We start from the raw sequence: 20,974 nt of genomic DNA, 5'->3' as shown, positions 1-20,974 counted from the left end.
CCAAATTAGTCAAAAAAATATTTTGTAATTCATGAAAAATATCGCAACTTTCTGAAGTGATGTTGCCAAGTTTCTGACATGTAAGTTTGTGTTCACGAAACTTAAAAAAACACTTTAGATTAACAAATTGTTCAAATCTCTAGTGTCTGTAGTTGAATTTAACAAGATTAATGAACAATTGGCTACCGGAAAGAATGACAAGGCACAAACCTTTTCAGCGTCTGAGTTGTCGAAAAACATTGCAGATACACTCAAGAATGCAAGAACTGTTTCACTTGTTTACACTGAGAAAAAAGAGGAAATGGTTTTTTTGATTCTCAAAAACTCGAGTCCATCTGCAATTTCATCTGAGGTTCTGGGTCAACTATTTTCCGAGATTCTTCCCATAGCTGAGTTTCAATCCCTAACTTCCGTAACTCCATAAGACCACGTTCAACTGTAATGGAACCAATACGTTAGCAGGAAGATATGCAATTGCTTGATAACATAATGTGATCTTTTTTAAACTTGATATTTACCTTTTTTTTTCTGCAGTTGAAAGATTTTTTTAGTATCTTAAAAAGAAAATAAATTAGCAACATGTACTGCAGAAGATGCTTTCACCAATGAGTATGCAAAGACGCGAAAAGGACAGTACCTTCAACTGCATCTTGTGAGGTTGGCTCCTCTGTGTCTTGGTTGATCCAGTATTCCAGGCGCTCGTCTGCAATGTCCGGTTCTAACCCATGATTTTTTGCTCTTCTCCAGAAATAAGTAAGCCAAGCCTGCATAATCTGATAATCAAATATCTGACATGGAACAAAATACTTCGCTTTACAAACGTATTTAGCATGAGAAGACGTATTTGCTTAATGATCACCTGCCGACCACTAAACTGTCAATGTTCCGGCTTAGTAGTAAAATATAGAAGTGTCAAATTAGTTAGAAACTAAAATCATCCCTAAATACATGGAGGAAAAATGATTTAATAAAGGTGTTTAGGGTTTGAACAATTCAATTGATCAAAGTTTGAGTTTTAAAAATATATATTTATTTACACTCCCTATGTAAACATCCAAATCGCCATTTAGCCTTTAAGCTCAAGTAGCTTTATTCATTCAAATATTTTTCAAGCTACAGATAGTGAGACATTAAAGTTACCAGTTAGGAATACCTGCTTAAAATGCACATCATTCAGCTCTTCCTCGCCCAGTTCTGACAGACAGGAGAGACTTAATTTGTTTCAGAAATTCTAGCACATATAATGACTGGTATGGTCAAATTCTGAAATTCAAAGACTCACACACCTATCAATCCAGAGAGAACTCATGTACCAATATAAAATGTGTAATCTATTATGATATGAAAAAATGGATGCATAATAATATGTTGATCGCATTTTTGACAGTAGACCTGTCAGCCCCTCCCATCCATAATAACAAGCGGATGCATAATAATTTCCTTCTATTATGTGCTAAAATCTTTCCCTACAACTCTTGGATTTAGCCATCTACTTCCACAACAATAATGTCATTAAGATTCAATGATACCTTAATAATTAATTAGATGACTTTGATATGTATGTTGCCAATTCTGACAGACAGGAGAGACTTAATTTGTTTCAGAAAAACATTTCTCATTTACAAATATAAAATCAGCTTACTTATTGTTTCCATGAAATTCTTGCCTTCTTCCGGTAGCTCAACTTCAGCTAAAACAAAAGAAAACAGAACTTTAAAGCAGAAACATGAACCAGTACAACTATCCTGCATTTTTAATTTGCACTACTACTGTTAGTTAGGATGTCAAATTACTTATAGTCGTGATATATGTAGTAGCATAAATTAGAATAATATAATAGGACCAGTTCTTGTTGCTTGTAAAAAATTTTGTACTACATATCAAGGTAACAAGTTTTTCAGGAATTCTCTATTTCGTCTCACAGAAAGAAAAATGAGCATGAATTTGTTTTTCAGTTAGCTAAACTAGTACAAGAGTTTATCCATTTTATTTGATATGCATTAGTCCCCATTTTTTCATATGTACTGAATTAACATCATATCGATAGCTTTCAGTTAGTCGAGATGCATATAAGTTGGATCAAAAAACATTTCTAGTATTAATTAGAATACATGGTGTAGGGAAGATTAGCTTGAAGTAAAGTTGCAGATGTAAAATTGACTAATTCAAAGAGATTAAAAAGTGCTTGAAGACATTTTTCGCTAATAAACAGAATTTTCTGCATACCTTTTAAACATGATTCCTGTGGATCTCGAGGTCTTTGCTGAGCCAACGCAATTGCTAGAGTATTCTCTATCTTTTGTATTTCAGGAGAGGGGGGTGGGGGAGAAGTTAGTATCTTCTTCAGACAAGGATGAAATGAACAGCAGACTCGGCAAGTTAATAGGTCACAACAGGAAGAATATTCATTTTTGTTATAAATGTTAAGCCAGCATCACCCGGCTACTCTATCAAAGCTAATTATGCTTTAATACTGAATTAACTTTCTTCAAATTCATAGAGGAATGCAGAAACAAGGAAGAAAGTTCACTGACAGTCGTTAATTCCAAAGACTTCAATTGAATTTATATTGCTCCCTCACACCCCTAAAGCTCTCTTTCCCTTTTGGGGAGTTCCAATTACTTGCCCTATTTGGTTATAATAAGTGTTACTTCTGTACTAAAGTTTTAATAGCATCTTTTAATTAGTCAAGTTACTAAAATTTCTGCAGACACTTTTGAGTCCAAAAATCGTCTCTCCTGTTATGGAACAGAAATGTTATTATTTTACAAGTAAGCTTATATGAGGGATAATTCTTACGTAACTTTTTAAAAACGTGAAGGCATATATGTGGCCACTTGGCTAGCTTAATTTTTGTATCACTCAACTGAATTCTCGGTGAAAGGTTGCAATATATTTAAGAAAGTAAACTCAGCTTAATTAAATACCGAAGAGCTCCAGAACAAGTAACTCGTTTACCTAAGTCTTTAAACGATGGATCTTCTGGTTTTAACACTGCAAAAGAAAGCATGGATAAAACATGTATGTTCCTTTTACAGTTTAGCTTTACCAGGACTAAGGGATTCTGCATTATCATTAACCTAGGGTTTTTCGTATAAATAATAGGTTAAAATTTTTAATAGCTAAAAGAGTCCTAGAGTATTAAAGTCGTTCATTTAACATAACACACTACTGACAAAGTATAAAAAATGGCAAATCATGATATTTAACAATTGACACCAGCTTTACTTACTATTTTATCCCTGTAAAACTCACTCTTATTTAGCTCATTGCAGTTTAAAGCAATCCAAATCTAAACGTTAAAAACTGAAAATATTACAAACACCTTGAGGGAATTCAGTTCCCGAAGACCTTTCTCCACTGACAGCATGTTCTCAATATTTGTGTCACCCAAAAAGTCATTCACGTCTTGTGGAATTTTTCCTCTTTCGTTTAAATCATTGTTCTCTGCAAAGTGTTAATGTATATCAAGTGAAATAAAGGAACAGAAGAACCTGCATTTGGATTCAAAACAGCGTAGAGTAATCACAGATGATTGTCAATGCAGTAAACCTAGTGAATCTTCATCTTTCGCCATCTGTCCAGCAGCTATTACAACTTCATCTGGAAGAGGGGCAAGCGATGACCAGTATTCATATCTCGCTGCAGCTATCTCTGAATGAAGACCTGCGAGACATTTCAATATACATCATCAGAAGTCCTCCTGCGACAATCTTGAGCCCATATTACTAAATATCTGTTGACTACAATTTGATTTATATGATTATGTTACCGTGAAAGTGGATTACAGTCCAGTAAGAGATCATTAACTAAATATAGTACGTTCTGCTCCAGTTTTGAGGTAAAGCATAACAGATTTAATTTGTCTTAATATTAAAAGGATGTCTGGCTAAAATTGATTTAATTCTGTCTGATATGGAACACGGGTCCTGTGCAATATAAAACACGTTTAGAAAAAAATAAGGCATCTAATTACAAATATGATTGTATAGAGTTTACCAAGTTTAGAGCATAAACTCCAATAGCGAGCTAGCCAGCACCTCTTCAGAACAACCTCTTCCTAAAATTATGCAATATATTTCCAGAATAATGTCAGTATAACAGATATAAGTAAATATGTAGAATTGCTTGCGGAAGGAAAAAGAAGTAACTGTAACAACAATATATTAGCATACGTTTAGAGAAACTTATATATACTACAACCATATTGACCCGCACACATACCATCTCTTCTTGAGTTAGTATACTTCTCTGTGTCACTGTTCTAAGTGAATTAACTTCGTATGCAACAGATTCAAGTTGTTCAAATGCAGATATTGCTGCCTCCTTAGCACTCTTTTGAGCACACAAAAGATTGAATTAGACTAAATTGTACTCCTCATGACTTAGATATTGGAGTAATGGGAAATAGTAATCAAATGATAGGACATGAACGTTGGCATACCTCAGCTTCTATACGAAGCAACTCAACTTCATTACCGGTACCTTCTGTGCCATAAGTTTGTTGTACACCTTTAAGAGCATCCTGAAATATAAATATTCTTCTGATAAATTTTGAACTACTTATACTTGGCTAAGATAAAGATAAGATCTAGCAAATAAATATAAATCGTCAATGACATTACAGAAAAATTTTAAATTTGCATAGTCTAAAGCTTAATGGAAGTAGACTGCCACAATGTATAAAATTACAATATTAAGATTGTGCTTCAAAAGATACAGCATGCATATAATATCTATATATTCACAAGCTTAATACAGACCTCCCTTTGTTGCAGAGCTGCTTCTTTCCTGCAAGCAAAATGATTCTCAGAAGCAATTCTTCAAGAACAACATCATAACATATACAAAAAATAAAAAATCTTAATATTTGCCTGCTCAAAAGGCGTGCTTCCATGGATACACCTTCTCCTAGACCCACAACCTATGAATTTCAATACTGAATTTTAGACGGTTGGGCTGATAACCGGAATACTAGTACAGCATAGAAAATATATGTGAAATCGGGGAATTGAAATCACAACAATCGTTATTCAGTAACCAGAAAGTTCTCCAAAGACCGCCAAATTGCTAGAATTATCCTCAAACTTAGCATAATGCAACACCTTTTACTACATGAAATTTACACTTCAGACAAATCTTTAATAGATAATCCACCAAAAAAAATATACACTTGCCTGTTTCTCAAGCTGCCTGGCTCTGACTTCTGATTCCTCAATCCTCTCTTCTGCAGAACGAAGCTGAAAAGCAGATTTTACAACATGAGCAAAATATGCATATTAAAAAATGTGTACTTAACTATTTGCCTATCTCAGGAATTTATACTGTTATCCAGATCCACCACATAGACTACTTAAAATGCTGAAACTAGAACTCTAAACGTGAAAGTTTAACGTTAAATCCACCTTATTATATATGTAAAAAAAAGAAAATTCTTGGTAATCACCTTTTGAAGTAACATTTCATTTTCTTCTTGTAGGTTGTCGAGCTGCAACAAATTCACTTCTCATTAACGGTAAGTTCTTAAAAAATATGTTATCATCTTGAAAGTTTTCTTTACCTCATCTTGTAAAACAGAAGCAGGACGCTGGTTACCAGATTCTGTATAGTTCAAGCTACCCAAATCCACAGAAAACCTGCTTATCAACAAATAAGACCTTGAAAAGTTTGAAGTAATAGTTTATTCTAGAAGTACATATAAAAAGATGTGAAAGTGATTGATGATAATATGTGAATCTCCTCATTGCAAGCGTACCTTTTAACTTTTCTCGATTCAGACTGATTCTCTGCAGGTATCCCAGAATGTGTTGGTCCAAGTGATACCGATACACTTGAGGGTATAATATGAGCAGTCTTAACTCCTGAAGTGGGACGGATAGATAATGTAGAACGAGCAGATAAGGGTTGCTCCAAAGAAGCAGATGCTCGTACACCTGATCCAGAACGAGGAGAGAGAGGTTGATCTTGTTCCCCTGAAGGTGCTTGACTTGACCGAGAAGATAATAAAGTACGATTTAATTGAGAGTGATCCCAGGAATGAGCGCGAGATGATCTTAAAGGTGAATATGGACGAACAGATGAAGCTTGTTTCTTAAAAGCTTGAGGCACTTGGCTGATTGCCAGGGGGGAAACTTCCTCGTCCCAGTCATCAACAGACTCATGTATTTCTATGCTGCCTGAACGTTGTCGTTTATCAGAGCTAAAAACTTGAGGTACTTGGACCCTTAATGAACGAGGTGAAGGAGTCTGTTGGTCAACTTTATTGACAGGCCTAGAAGTTCGAATGTTTTCCAAGGATGAAGAATGTTGTTCAGGAACATTGAGAGGTGGTGGTGTACGGTTTCCTACTAATGGACGAGCTGATAGAGATTGTTGATCTCCATGATTGACAGGTCTCCGGCTGCCTGCTAATGATCGCATAGGTGAAGTATGTTCTGATGTAGATGCACGAATTGCCTAACAGCAACAAGGTTATAAAATTACACAAAAACTAAACAAAATTTTTAGATAGCTATACTGCAGCCACAACCATGCACAATTCACTTAGCTACAAATCGCAAAGAGTGACAGAACAAGTACATTGCACGAAAGAGTCAAAATGTGCACGGTATGGTGTACACCATCTCGCCTTTAAGAGCACCACGTAAAAGGCGAAAGGTAAAATGTACACATTCCTTACTTCTAAAAGCACCATATAGAGAGCGAGAGAATGTAATACACTGTTTGATTGGAAGAAAGAAACTGAGACAGAATGACTTGATATCAGTATCGGTGAACAAATTTTCTTTCATTTTCCACTCCATGCATATTCCATTTTCATTCATTTCATTTCTTTAAAAAAACCGAGCAAAAACAGGGATGAGACTATACTCGGGCTAACCAAGGCTGAAGCCCTAGCTAAGCAAAAAATGAACGATTTTCTAATTTTTAGGCTCATGTCCGCCATAAAAATTATTAAAAATTCGTTTTAAGCCCGGGCTGATTCTCAAAAATTAGTAAAATAAATAATTATTATGATAACTCCTGTGTGGGACCCAAACCCCCTTCCGGTTCCGGTGTTGTTTTGCTACACACAGCCATCCTGCATTTCTATCTATCTTCGTCTCCCCAAAAACGAGTTCTTACCCTCACACCGGATGCGCCAGAAACCCTAAAACAACTACACCGTAACCGCAAAGAGGATCCATGCGCGACGTTGGAGGAGCAGCCCCGCACAACCCCGCACACAGGAGTTATCATATTAAATATTTCATCACTCGAATCTTTTTAAATGGTTCCGCCACTGATCACAAATATTGCCATAATAATCGACACGAATGGACAAGGAGTGATTACAATACCATAGGTGAACGAGGTCGAGCTGCGCGCCCTCCAACACCAAGGCCGATGGTAGAAGCATTGCTGGGGTTATAATCTAACAGATCAAGATCATCCTCTTCATCACTTTCATCACCACCACCTGACTGACTAGACATCACCTGAGCCAGCCGCTGCGCCGCCGCTTTCGTGTTGGGCTTTCTTGAAATGCCGGAGTTGGAACGTGCATGGCGATGCATTGGTGACGTCATTTCCAAATAAAATTACGGTGGATCTGATGTCAATTAATTCTCTGCATGCAACATTTCAGTACCAGAGTTATAGAATTTAATATTAACATCAGAAATCAAATCAAATGCATAATAACTAACCTGTGGAATGATGGATCTATCAATACGCAGTGAGGTAAAGCTTATGCGAATTCACAATTTATATTCGAGTCAGTCTTCCCCTTCCAAAAACAATGTGATTATAGAAATTCTTGAGTTTACTCGATGCTTCCTAACTCTGAGATGTGCTCCCAGACTACATACATATATATTTATATAATAGGTGGGGTCCACTCACGTGCTATTATACATAATCCCCCTGTACATACAACTTTCTGTTAATTAATTATTATTTTAGTATTTAAAAGTTTATGGCACAATACTCTAATTGCATGTTAACCCTGTGACACGATATTTTGATTGCATGTTAACCCGTGTACAATTACTGTATTTCTGTCATGAACTAAAAAAATAATAAGATCTATCATTTTAGAGTGTCGTAAAGGGCCATTATTTTGGCCTTTTATATTTTTGTGTGCTATCTAGATCATTTTTACATAAAAGAACTGATATTGAAAAATCTTATATGAATTACAAAAAGAAAAGGTTTTGAAGGCCTAACTACTACAAGTTCTCACAGTAATCACATCATAAAATTTTGTAATAGATACCCACAAGTTACATTAACACAACAACAGTACAAGTACAAATACACGATGAGATATACACAATGAATTTGCAAACTACACGTCATCACAATGAATTTAACAACATGGTACTGACATTTTAACATTAGAATGCTGAAATTAGACCGAGACATTGTCGTTTTTATATACAACAAGATTCAATCACCTTACAACCATAGATATCAGTTCTATACAAATTACAATGAACATCAAATTTTTAACTCGAAGATCAAGTTCATCCAAAATATTTTCAGTCATATGAATCATCAAAGTCTGCAAAAAAATTATAAATATGACACGACATACCATCACTCAACAGTCTAAACGATCATTAAGTATAAACTGCTTTCAATGATATATTTGCACGCTTTAACTAACTTATTAGGGGCCATGTACTTTATTTCTAACAAAACATGTGCAAGTTGAAATTTCAAAAATTACGTACATTGTATTCCGAAATATTACTAGTAAATGGCCCGTCCCCCGCACGGGTTTTTATGCTAGTTAATTCTTAGATATGCACAGAGTCCATATGCTAAATATTACTTACCATAATCAAAAATTATAGAAGCGCGCAAGGTTTATTCTCACTTTTTTCTATTAAAAATGTTTTCATTAATTCTGAATATTAGAGGACTGAAAAATACATTTAAGCTACTGAATCATTTATTTATCATGGAGAGAATGTAATTAAACAAATGGTATTGTACTTGTGAAACCTCCAATTATTTTTTTTAAAAATGCTTTGGTTGATTGACAAATTATTTTAAAGTTATTTTGATGATAATGTGGTTATAAATATTAGTGAAAACGAGAAAACTATTGTAGAGAAATATCATAATACGAGTCTTTCAAATGTTTATTATCTAAATTAAGTGGGTAGTTTACTTCTAAAGTTTGATACCTCAACCTATTTTAAGGCCACATATCTTAGTCTACTATAGATTGATGGTTAAATAATTTATGTGCACAAAATTGGTTAAAATATTTTAACACTGTTTATACTCTTAACAAAGAGAAGGTCCAAATAAAAATTTCTAATATATCATTTAGAAAGTCCAGATAGAAATCTCTACTATTCCATTTAGATATTGGTCTGTTAAAGGTTTATGTGATTTAGTTGTATAGGTAGGCCTGTAGCATTCAAATGACCAATTATTATTCAAAACAATGCTTCTTCTGGAAAAATTCTAGTTATGTGGAAGTTAGTGTTGGTACCTTTAGACCTTGCATTCTTATGATTATTATTCCTAGTTAATGAATTCATGACTATGGTCATTACTATTTATTTAGACTCCTATATGCTCTAACAATTATCCTATGTTCCTGTCTCTTGATCATCAACCTAAAACCTTTAAGAGTACGTTGGAATTGGTTCCTAGTACTTATGATCCTAATTACAAGGTAAGTACATATTTGAGAGTAAAATTTGAAGTTCTATATTAAAGGGTTGTCTATGAACTATGGTCATTACTATTTATTTAGACTCCTATATGCTCTAACAATTATCCTATGTTCCTGTCTCTTGATCATCAACCTAAAACCTTTAAGAGTACGTTGGAATTGGTTCCTAGTACTTATGATCCTAATTACAAGGTAAGTACATATTTGAGAGTAAAATTTGAAGTTCTATATTAAAGGGTTGTCTATGAACTATGGTTAAATTAGTATGATCTTAAGAGCCTAACTTTGGCTCTGTTTGGGATTGCTGTTAAAAATTGCTGTGCTGTTAGGAAAAGTGCTGCTGAAAAAAGTGCTGTTGTAAAAATCAGATGACTGTTTGGTAATTTTTTTGATACGTATATGTTTTGATGCAAAAAATTAAAAATAATGATGCTTTTGGTAATGTTTGATAGTGAAATCAGCATCTACTTTCCACAACAGCTCAAAAGCAGCTTTTTACAAAAGCATTGGGTGACTTGTTTTTCCTAACAGTAGCTTTTAGGCTAAAAGCACTTTTCCGAAAAGCAGCTTTTAAATTTTACCAAACAGTTTTTCAACTGCTTTTCAGCGAAAAGCTGCTGTTGCTGTCTGCAACAGCAATATCAAACAAAACCTTTGTAAGACTTTCCCTATATGGAAAATGTAGTGGAAACATATAATTTGACATATTTTACATATTCATCTCCCACCATCCATTAATATTATTACTCTTTTCATCTTCAAATATCATTTTCTTTCTACTTCATTCACCACCTTCGACCTCTGTCACTCACCACTAGTAAATCACCAACATCATACATAAATTATCATTATGGAATAAAAATCATCGACATTAAACAAATATTATCAAAATTAAATCGAAAACATTACCACAACACCAACCCGGACACCATATTCAACCACCCCCTATTACCACCACTTACAAATCACCCAACATCATCCCAAAATCAGCACATTTAAATAAACTCATTACAGTTAAATAGAAATCTTTATACCCATTCCACTGCCACCACTAATAACCACCCTTACCCGTGTCACCACCACCACCGCCATAATCCCCACTATCTACTAGACGATCATTATAGATATAATCACTGAATACAACTCGAAATTATCAAATACTTAACATAAATTAGAAAAAATGTCAAAAAAAATCCTTATAGTTTTAAGAAAATTTATCACTTACATGATTTTAAAATGTAAATGCATAACCTCGACAAATTATAGATTTGATGCTCGCCGAAGTCTGATTGTGAAGGATCTTCGTAGGCAACATGGGAAGAAAAACATAAGATGTCTGTGTGTGTGTGTGAGAGAGAGAGAGAGAGAGAGAGTTATTAAAATTTGTGGAGTGAGGGTTAGGGGTTGGTGGGTGTGGATTAAGTTTGTTGGTGGTAATGGTGGCCGGAGTTTGGTGCTGGTAACGGCGACGCCAGTGGTAGGTGGAGGTCGGAGGAAGAAGGTTGTGATAGAAGATTAGATTAAAATGTATATTTTAGATTAAGAACAATTTTAAAAGATGTTTGGTTGAAATAGATCTCAACTCACTTTAATGAGGTTCTCATTTGAGTAGTTGCATATATATATATAAGTTATATATCAAAGATAACAATATATATTGTGTACAAGAAATAAATCATTTCACACATCGTCTATCAACAGCTTTTTCAAATTGAAGAAACTATGCATAATTCAATTCAAGGGATTCATAAAATGGCCAAAATTTGCTTAGCCATAACCAAAAATGAAACATTTATATAAAATTTGAAAAACTATTAAAGAACATGTAATTAATCCTTCCTATCACAATATTAATCACTGATCTTATCAAAGATGATTTATCATTTACTTGACCCAAATAATCACAGATATCGTCAAGGAAGATGGAAAGACCACACTTCTTTGTAAGAGTGAACAAACTAGAGATTAAAGACATGCAAAACAAAATGAAATTTATTGTTGATCAAAGTAATTTCAATGATTAGTAAAGAATTCAAGTTTCATAAGACTTCTTAGCAATGGTTCACAAAAACAACTTGGTACATATAAAACCTTGAACAACTATTTCATATTAATGGAGAAATATTTATAGAAGTTCAAGGGTGTACAAACTGGGGGAGGACCTACATTCAAGTTTTAATTTTTTTTATTAATAAATAAATATTAATATACAATTTTCAAAACTTTGACCACCTAACGTTTGTTAGATACTAAAAAATGGCTCAAATAAAGATATGACCCACTATTCTTTATATAAGTCAATTTTCTAATATCCAACAAAATTAATTGGCCAGAGTTTTATTTTGTATAATAATTTTTAATTTCCATAAAAGGTAAACAATATTCTAAACCTGAACGTGGGTTGTCCTCTAGTTTGTTACACCCTCTAACTGTTACAAGTATTTTAAATTGGTATGATATATATAGTTGTTCAAGGGTTTATGTACTAAGCTACTTTTTTGAACCATTGCTAATATTTCTTGTGGACCTAGAATTCTTTACTATGCCTTGAAATTACTTTGGTCAACAAGAAAAGTTCATCTTATTTTGTTTACATGTAATCTCTAGTTTGTGGGGTTTCATAATGATAGATGATATTTTTATCTTCCTTGATCAGATATGTGATTAATTGGGTGAGGAAATGATAAATCATCTTTAATGAGATATGTGATTAATCTGGTGATAAGAAGGATCAATCAAATATACTCTAATAGTAATTAAAATTATTTCATTTATACTCCTGCCTAGGTTAATTTTTGGCCAATTTCTTTGATTAATTATAGAACTCATTTGACCCATCGTCCTATCAACAACGTTTCCAAATTGAAGATACTATCAGTCAACATCCTTTTCTTCTACTCAAGAGGCCTCGCCTTTTTTCAAGTTTGATATCAGAATATTGCAACGAGGATTTGAAGATACTAAAAATGGAACATTCCTATAAAATTCAAAGTACTATTAGAGAATATGTAATTAATCCTTCCTATCACCTGATTAATCATAAATCTCATCAAGGATGATTTATCCTTTCTTTCATCAAAATTATCAAAAATTTCATCAAGGAAGATGGAAAGATCGGATATCTTTATGGGAGTAAACAAACTAAGGATTATAGAAATTCGAAACAGACGGACCTTATTGTTGATCGGAGTAATTCAAGGCTTGGTGAAGAATTTTTAGTTTCACAACAATTTTTAGTAATGGTCCATAAAAGTATCTTGGTATGTAAATTCTTGAACAACTATTTCATATTAATGGAGAAATATTTAAAGAATTTCAAGGGTGTACAAATTAGAGGATGATCCACGTTCAGGTTTACAATAGTTTTTACTTTTTATTAAAAAAAATACTATCCAAAATTAAAACTTTGACCGACGTAAATTAACAAAAATAAGCAATTAAATTTAGATTATTTGCAATACTTCAAGATAATAGTTGTTTGTCAACTTATGAGGGTTCATCAAAATCATAATGTGTAAAATATTTATTTAAGTCATTTTTCTAATATCTAGCAAAAGTTAGTTGGTCAAAGTATTGATTTTGTATAATAATTTTTTTCCAATATAAGGTAAAAAAATATTCTAAACCTGAACGTATGCTGTCCACTAATTTGTACACCTTCGAACTGCTACGAATATTTTTCCATTAGTATGAAATAGTTATTCAAGGATTTATGTACCAAGCGACTTTTGTGAACTATTGCTAATAATTATCGTGGAACTAGAATTCTTTACTAAGATTTGACATTACTTTAATGAACAATAAGGTTCGCCTTGTTTTGCTTGCCTATAATCTATAATTTGTTTACTCCCATAAACATGTTGGATCTTGTCATCTTTCCTAATTACATTTATGATTAATTGGATGAAAGAAAGCATAAATCGTCCTTAATGAGATATGTGATTAAGGATTAATCAAATATGTTTTAATAGTACTTCAAATTTTATACAATTATTTCATTTTTAGTTTTGCCTAAACTAATTTTTGGCAAATTTGTTTGATTGATTGTAGAACTATTTTACCTATCATCATATCAACAACATTGTCAAATTGAAGATATTATCAATGAACATCCTCTCTGAGGCCTCTCCTTTTGTCAGGATTGATATCGAAAGATTGTAACGAGGAATTAAAGAGGAAACTCTCACTTATTAACAACTTTTGCCACTAGTAAAGTCTCACAGTCTATGTAAGTTATCTCCCTCTTTAAGTGCCCTCGCCCACTAAGACCTCAACCATAGGTGTTCCTGATGAGGATCAAGGAATGAATATGTTAATTTGGATTTGGTTATGTGTACTTGTGGTAATGCTCAATTGGAGAGGATGCAAAGATGGAGTATGAAGCTTACTTGGACAACAAGGAATAAAAGAGCGGTGCATGAAGTTGGACAAGTAGCTGATTATTATATAATTATTAATTCTAATTTTGCTTGCAAGTTTTTACCTTTCACTTGAAAGGGTTTTTCTTATTTTAAGCACTTAGGATTTTATTTTCCTATTTGGATTTGGTTTTTGTCTTTTTTCTATTCAGGTTTGGTTTTTAAATTTGTTTCCTGGAAGGATTCAAATATTGGATAAATTCAAGCTGATATTGAATTTCTCTTGGAATCTTATTGGGTTTGGGTTATTGTCTAAGCCTATAAATACCCCTCTCATGTAATCTTTTAAGAGAGACAATGGATGATATAAAACTTGTGTTTTGAGATTAACTATGAGTAGTTTTTCTTTTCTCTAAACTTCAATTACTAGATTATTTTGAAGGTTAGATTTCAAATTACTTAGTTTCTGGATTGATCTAAAAATTGGATGAGATTGATAAACGTATTCAAAAGCTTGCTAATTTAACGGAATCGAGGTTTGATGAATTTTATAAAAATTTAGTTAAGGTGAAAGATAGCGATGAAGTCTATGATCCTGGTATAGAGCTTGGTTATTTTACAGGTTTGGGTAACATAGATGATTTTGTTGAATGGATTACATAAGTCGACAAGATTTCTGCTTATACAGGTTGGACTGAGATGAGAATATTCAAGATTGCAATGCTTAAACTTACAAAGAAAGCAGGCTTGTGGTTTCATAATCTAAACACAAAAAGAGTTAGATCTGGAAAAGAAAAGATTATGACTTGGACATCTCTGAAGAAGAAACTTCTTGCAAAATATATTCCTTTGCATTATAAATTTGAATGTATAATGAAGATGACATCCAACTCTCAAGGTACTATGAGTGTTTCTGAGTATACTTCTGAATTTTATAGATTGCGTCTTATTTGTGACTCGGAGGAGACGGAAACAATGAAAATTGAAAGATTTATTTGTGGATTGAATTTGCCTATTTATCGAAAGGTTAAATCAAGTCCATATATCTCGTTTAATGATGTATGCAATCTTGCATTGGAATTTGAATCTTTTCAAAAAGACGAGAAATGGAAGTCTTCCCTTCACGAGTTTACTCTTTCAGAAGAAACTAAAGAAGAAGACTTTGTCAGTGTGAAGAATGTTGCGGATCTTGTTGTTGATTACCAGATATTACATGTGGCGACTATATCAAGGATGAACCGGTTACAAAAGAAGCTATGATAGAGAAGCATGAAGAAAGAAAGTCACTTGTTGAGAATTTGGTTGTTGAAAAAAATCAGATAGATGCATCTCCTAAATTTGTGTGTGACGACATTGTTGAAGGAAAAGAGATACTAAAGGAGAAGTTCGAAACTAAAGAGGTTGTGTACAAGGAAAACAACATCATCCTAGTGGAACATAATGATTTTCTGGGGGTAGAGAACTTGTTGAATGCACCTATCTCATCAAACTATCTTATTCTTTCGAGTTTACTTCCAAAGATATTGCTGATGGAATTGAAATTTAAAGCTTTCAAGTTCTACGAGAAATCACCTCGTTGTGTGCTTATTCTTAAATACTTTAGAACTCGAGGGCGAGTTTTCTTCAAAGGAGAGGAGAATGATGAGGATCAAGGAATGAATATGTTAATTTGGATTTGGTTATGTGTACTTGTGGTGATGCTCAATTGGAGAGGATGCAAAGATGGGTTATGAAGCTTACTTGGACAACAAGGAATAAAGGAGCGGTGCATGAAGTTGGACAAGTAGCTGATTATTATATAATTATTAATTCGAATTTTTCTTGCAAGTTTTTACCTTTCACTTGAAATGGTTTTTCTTGTTTTAAGCACTTAGGATTTTATTTTCCTATTTGGATTTGGTTTTTGTCTTTTTTCTATTCAGGTTTGGTTTTAAATTTGTTTCCTGGAAGGATTCAGATATTGGATAAATTCAAGATAATATTGAATTTCTCTTGGAATCCTATTGGGTTTGGGTTATTGTCTAAGCCTATAAATACCCCTCTCATGTAATCTTTTAAGAGAGACAATGGATGATATAAAACTTGTATTTTGAGATTAACTATGAGTAGTTTTTCTTTTCTCTAAACTTCAATTACTGGATTGTTTTGAAGGTTAGATTTCAAATTACTTATTTTCTGGATTGATCTAAGCAATTTGAGATTCAAAGTTCACGTTTTCGGATTGATCGTGTTTTTTTGAAATATCGTTTTCTTCTCTTATCCATTTTCTTCTTATTTTTCCTTTCTTTGTGGAGAGATCCACATCAGTTTCTATTCAAAAATGGACTAGTCTCATGAAAATTACTAATAGAAAAAGATAAAACAATCTAATATACAAAATATGTCAACCACTTTTCAATGAAGACTCCCATTATAAATGGTGTCTCCATCTTGTTCCAAATTTTCAAACTCAATCAAGTACTTATCCTTAGAAGAATTGTTAACAAGACCATTTCTCCAACAACGTTACCCTTTAGTGGCATCAATGTCGTCCTTTAAGACCGAGAATGCTATTAACACCGAATGAGATCGTTTGATGGTAAGGCCTAACCTCATGTCATTACATGCGTCACTCATTAAGGGCTCTCTAATTAGTGTCTGCCAAAATGATGACTAAGATAGAGGAGTAAGATGACAGTTCCACATCTTTACTGGTGTTGCTCTCTTAAGAGGCCTTGCCTATTTTTATCGCAACACATGAGAATTCTTTAGAATTGTATTGAAGAGTGAAGGTCATGACCCATGCCTATGCACTAAGAAAAGATGTCACCCATTTTAAAGGGCCTCACCTAACACCGAAAGTCTATGAACATCAGTAGCTCGTGCTTGTATGACGTCTCCCTTTTAAGGCAAAAGAAGAAACATGCATAAATTAATTTAGTATAAGGGATGAGAATAAGCAGGCGATACATAAAGAGGTAGAAAATAAAATAATCGAAAAGTAAATTCCTTCTACAAATACCTCTTGCAAGAAACTAGATGTAGTTGTTATAGCAAAAAATTGGCATCATCCGAATCATATTGCATCACACACTTTGGACCGGAAAAACAACCTAATCCATACAACATGAACAAGAATGAAAGATAATTTTAATATTCCCATTCTATATTCACAGAAGGTATTTTCCATTCCTTAGAGGTCGACGCCCTCATATTGTCTGATAAGAATGTAACTCTATTTTAAGGAATAGAACAATTGATACATGTCTCCACCTCAGACAAGCCTTACACTATATGGAGGCATCACCCTCATGAGAAGAAAGAAGATGACCCAACCCATATAAAGAAAAGAAAAATTAGGAGGATACATCTGATGGGACCAATCCACATTCAATGGATACACTACCCTTTAATTATAGGACGTCGTCCAAAACACAATAGGGAGCCACTTTATTTAACAAGGAAGGAAAATATATGGGCCACCCAATATGGAATCAATTTATCACATGAGGAATGCATCTCCCCCTAAGGGGCCTCACCCTTTTGGACATAGGAGTTGGGGGGGGGGACTTTCTTAAATAACTATTAGGAGAACACTGGAAATCATGGGTCATGCCTTAAATCATCGATGTACATCTACTATTGCAGTTATGAAAGATGACTAAGCCCTACCTAGGCTAGAAAATATTTCCTTTCTAGGGAGGTCAAAGGGTATCACCCTAGTAATCTCAAAGCTAGCCTCCTGAAACCTATATTTCTACAAGTAGTTTAAGATGGACGTTGACCCTGACGTTCTCGTATCTATGATTTGATCGCCACACTCACTAAAAATAGGTGGGCTCCAAAATCCTATGATGATTCCACTAGAATGGGTGGCCCCGATCCCATAGACTTTTTGTGGAAGGAAACCTAGACTATCTAGGTTATTTGCTCTCCCAAAATTACATCTGGATTGATTCCTCTAAATAGGATATACATGCACATTATATGGTACTATACGATCCTTGCGTAAAGATATAATTTCCTATTTAATCTTAAGAGTAGATAAATCTTCCATATAATCTCTATCACCCCCAAAATTACCAGACCGTAATCCTAAGGTCTTATGTCGTCTACTATCGTTAACAACTACTACAATTTCAGTAATCCTCGATAAATTTATCAACACTAAATTTCTTCATTATACAATATTATTAATATAATATAACAAAAATATCGTATATAATAAAAAAGCACCAAGAACAAGTAAAAATAAGAATTTTGTGGTTTTGAAACTGTTTTTGGATTAACAACATGCCTTTTTCGAATAATAAAACTATAAAAACCAACAAATCTATTCAATGTATGTAGTATAATTAAACCTTTTTAGTGAAATTAATCAAACCAACGAATTATTTAATTGATTCTAAAATAGGATGAAAGTCATGCCTAAACTTTAAGCATGTTATTTTTGTGACAACCCGGGTCAAATCCTGAGCGTTTTTCGAAAACCGGGTCAAGTCCCGATTACGAGTCCGAAATAAGCTGAAGTATACTGTCCCGAGTGCAGCCAACTTGGGTTACGACAAGCCCACCACAGACCACCAAAAGATCATGATTTGTTGGTGCACATAGTAGTAGTACTGTACCTTATAAACTAAACAGAAGCCCCAAATCTCCTCGATGTGGGACTGGGGTGTTACAAACTCCCCCACTTAAACTCCTAACGTCCTCGTCAGGCCGAACAGACAGCCCATAGGTCCAGATCTTTGCCTCTCTAGCCATTGTGGGATAATACCGGCTAGTTTCGTGTTCCCACCTCCGGACCTCTTGCCATTGTGGGATAATACCACCAGCCTTCGTGTCCCCACCTCCGGCAACTTGACGCATAAAGCTTTCGAGAGTCGGGTCTGATACCATATGTGACAACCCTGATCAAATTCTGAGCGTTTTTTTAAAACTGGGTCAAGTCCCGATTACGAGTCCGAAATAAGCCGAAGCATATTTTCCCGAGTGCAGCCAACTTGGGTTACGACAAGCCCACCACAGACCCCAAAAGATCATGATTTGTTAGTGCACATAGTAGTATTACTGTACCTTATAAACTAAACAGAAGCCCTAAATCTCCTTGATGTGGGACTGGGGTGTTACAATTTTCTTCTTATTAGTCATTTATCATATTCTACGCTAGAGTTAAAAAAAATTACAAGAAATTTATATTGACATTTATGTGAAATTTAAAACCGCACGAAAATATCATATAACAAAAATATCGTAATGAATTTAAAGATATCTAAAGCACAAAAATAAATCAGCGATATGAAGCATAGATTAATATAAACAGTGAAAAAATCCATGGTAATTTTTTTTGTCAGAAAAGCCATGATAAACTTGATCTAATAAAAACTATCCTCAATTGATAAAAAAAATATCGATTTAAGTGGTTGAATCAAAATTCATTAGCATTTATTAGTAAGACAAAGAAATAAACCTGATGAAGATTGAATCTCGGCAACAAGATTACATAGGCGATCTTGATTAAACTATAATCCTACAATCTGAAACGAATTCACCGGGTAAGATTTTTGAGAGAGAGATCTCGATTGAAATGTTGATAAAGTCGATGAAAGAAAGATCTATGTATGATGAATTTGACAGAAAGAGATTTATAGATACAACAATGGCGTAACTTTTGTTTGTGCTTATATACAAAGAAAATTCTCAACTTATAGTTATACCTATCTATTAGATTGATTTTTTATCATAATATCCAGATTAGCCTAGAAGGTTCTACCTTATACTCTATATAAGTGGACTTTTTAGAATAACGACCTTCCTACGCACAAACCGAACCTAAGCATCTGAAGGCCCAATGCATAAATTTTATTGGCCCATTTCAAAAATTTTGATAAAATAATATTAAAGAGCTTTTTGGATCATTTAAAAAATTTTAAGAAAATTTTGGGACCATTTTAAAATTAATCAAATAAAATAAAGAATGTTAAATTTTTTCTTAAAATATATAATTAAAATTCAGATGAGGATTGATATAAGCCATTCATTACTAAGTTATCATATCATAAATTTAAATATTATATAGTAAATATATATATATATTTGGATAATATTATCATTGTCCCTTACGCGAGCCTTGATAAATGCTTAAAATTGTGCGGCATCAATATCAATCTACTTAAATAAAGGAGAATACAGATACGTTTAGGTGATGCCTCTCATATCGTCTCTATAGCGACTGAGAATTTTACGATGTAATTTAATGATAAAGTGTAGTTTTGTGCTATAATTATGATTTATGTGGATTTATGTGATTAAATAAAAGGTTAAATGATTATATGGTTTAAATATTATTGTTGTATAATTGTAACTGAGAACGTAAAGTAACTCGTTCCAGTTTGATGAGTCAGCTAAGGGATTAAACTATGTTGTCGGGTTGTCAAGTTGAACGAGACACATATTAAAAAGGATTAAAGTGTTTAAGAGTGCGAATGTGAATTATATTTTATGATCCTGTGTGTCTGCATGATATTTGATGTATACGTGTTCAAATTTGTGCTCAGTGGTATTTTAAATGATTTTTTTAAGGATTTTATTGATCTTTAATCATTTTTATAAAATTATACAAGTGTGATCAAGGTGCGGGATTTGCTTTATTATCTTTAAAATAGTCCAAGGGACTTTTTAAAAATATTAGTTGGATTTATTTTGATGATTTGAGATTTTAAAATGATTTTATGGAGTTTATTTATATTATTTGGGGTTATTTGTAAAGATCCATAATAAATAATCTATTTGTGCAATAATTTGTATAAAATATAAGAAGAGAGTTATTTTTGTGTTTTTATTTTTATATAAAGGAAAGTTTGGTTATTTATGATTAAGTGGAGAGTAATTACATTATTTTAATTAGTTGTGAATCAAAATAGAAAGAAAAGAAAAGAAAGAAAAGAAAGGATTTTGCTAT

At 33.3% G+C, this 20,974-nt stretch overlaps 1 protein-coding gene across 1 annotated transcript; it reads right to left on the bottom strand.

Annotated features, from left to right (window-relative positions):
* Window positions 1–137: 137 nt before the first annotated feature.
* Window positions 138–19,674, bottom strand: LOC141664124 (uncharacterized). The gene is made up of 19 exons (XM_074470022.1): window positions 19,484–19,674; window positions 7,689–7,905; window positions 7,341–7,609; window positions 5,756–6,456; window positions 5,561–5,636; window positions 5,447–5,488; window positions 5,178–5,240; window positions 4,875–4,924; window positions 4,764–4,791; window positions 4,445–4,525; window positions 4,225–4,335; window positions 4,000–4,060; window positions 3,553–3,666; window positions 3,326–3,447; window positions 2,227–2,296; window positions 1,643–1,690; window positions 1,154–1,194; window positions 638–764; window positions 138–436 (listed from the first exon to the last, which is right to left on the bottom strand). Exons 3-19 carry the CDS (start codon window positions 7,566–7,568, stop codon window positions 318–320), a joined length of 2,082 nt encoding a protein of 693 aa, XP_074326123.1. The 5' UTR covers window positions 7,569–7,609; window positions 7,689–7,905; window positions 19,484–19,674; the 3' UTR covers window positions 138–317.
* Window positions 19,675–20,974: the final 1,300 nt, after the last annotated feature.

Source organism: Apium graveolens, chromosome 6, assembly GCF_009905375.1.
Source record: "Apium graveolens cultivar Ventura chromosome 6, ASM990537v1, whole genome shotgun sequence".
NCBI classification, from domain to species: domain Eukaryota; kingdom Viridiplantae; phylum Streptophyta; class Magnoliopsida; order Apiales; family Apiaceae; genus Apium; species Apium graveolens.
Note: the sequence above shows the minus strand (reverse complement) of the source record. Positions and strands in the feature narration are given on the sequence as shown.

Bases quoted from the DNA above. Each gene is read 5' to 3' on its own strand.
- LOC141664124 (XM_074470022.1), bottom strand. From the start codon at position 7,568: ATGACGTCACCAATGCATCGCCATGCACGTTCCAACTCCGGCATTTCA. The intron at 1,195-1,642 runs GTAAGCTGATTT...CCTGTCTGTCAG, and splicing joins GAATTTCATGGAAACAATAA to AACTGGGCGAGGAAGAGCTG. The intron at 765-1,153 runs GTATTCCTAACT...CAGATTATGCAG, and splicing joins ATGATGTGCATTTTAAGCAG to GCTTGGCTTACTTATTTCTG.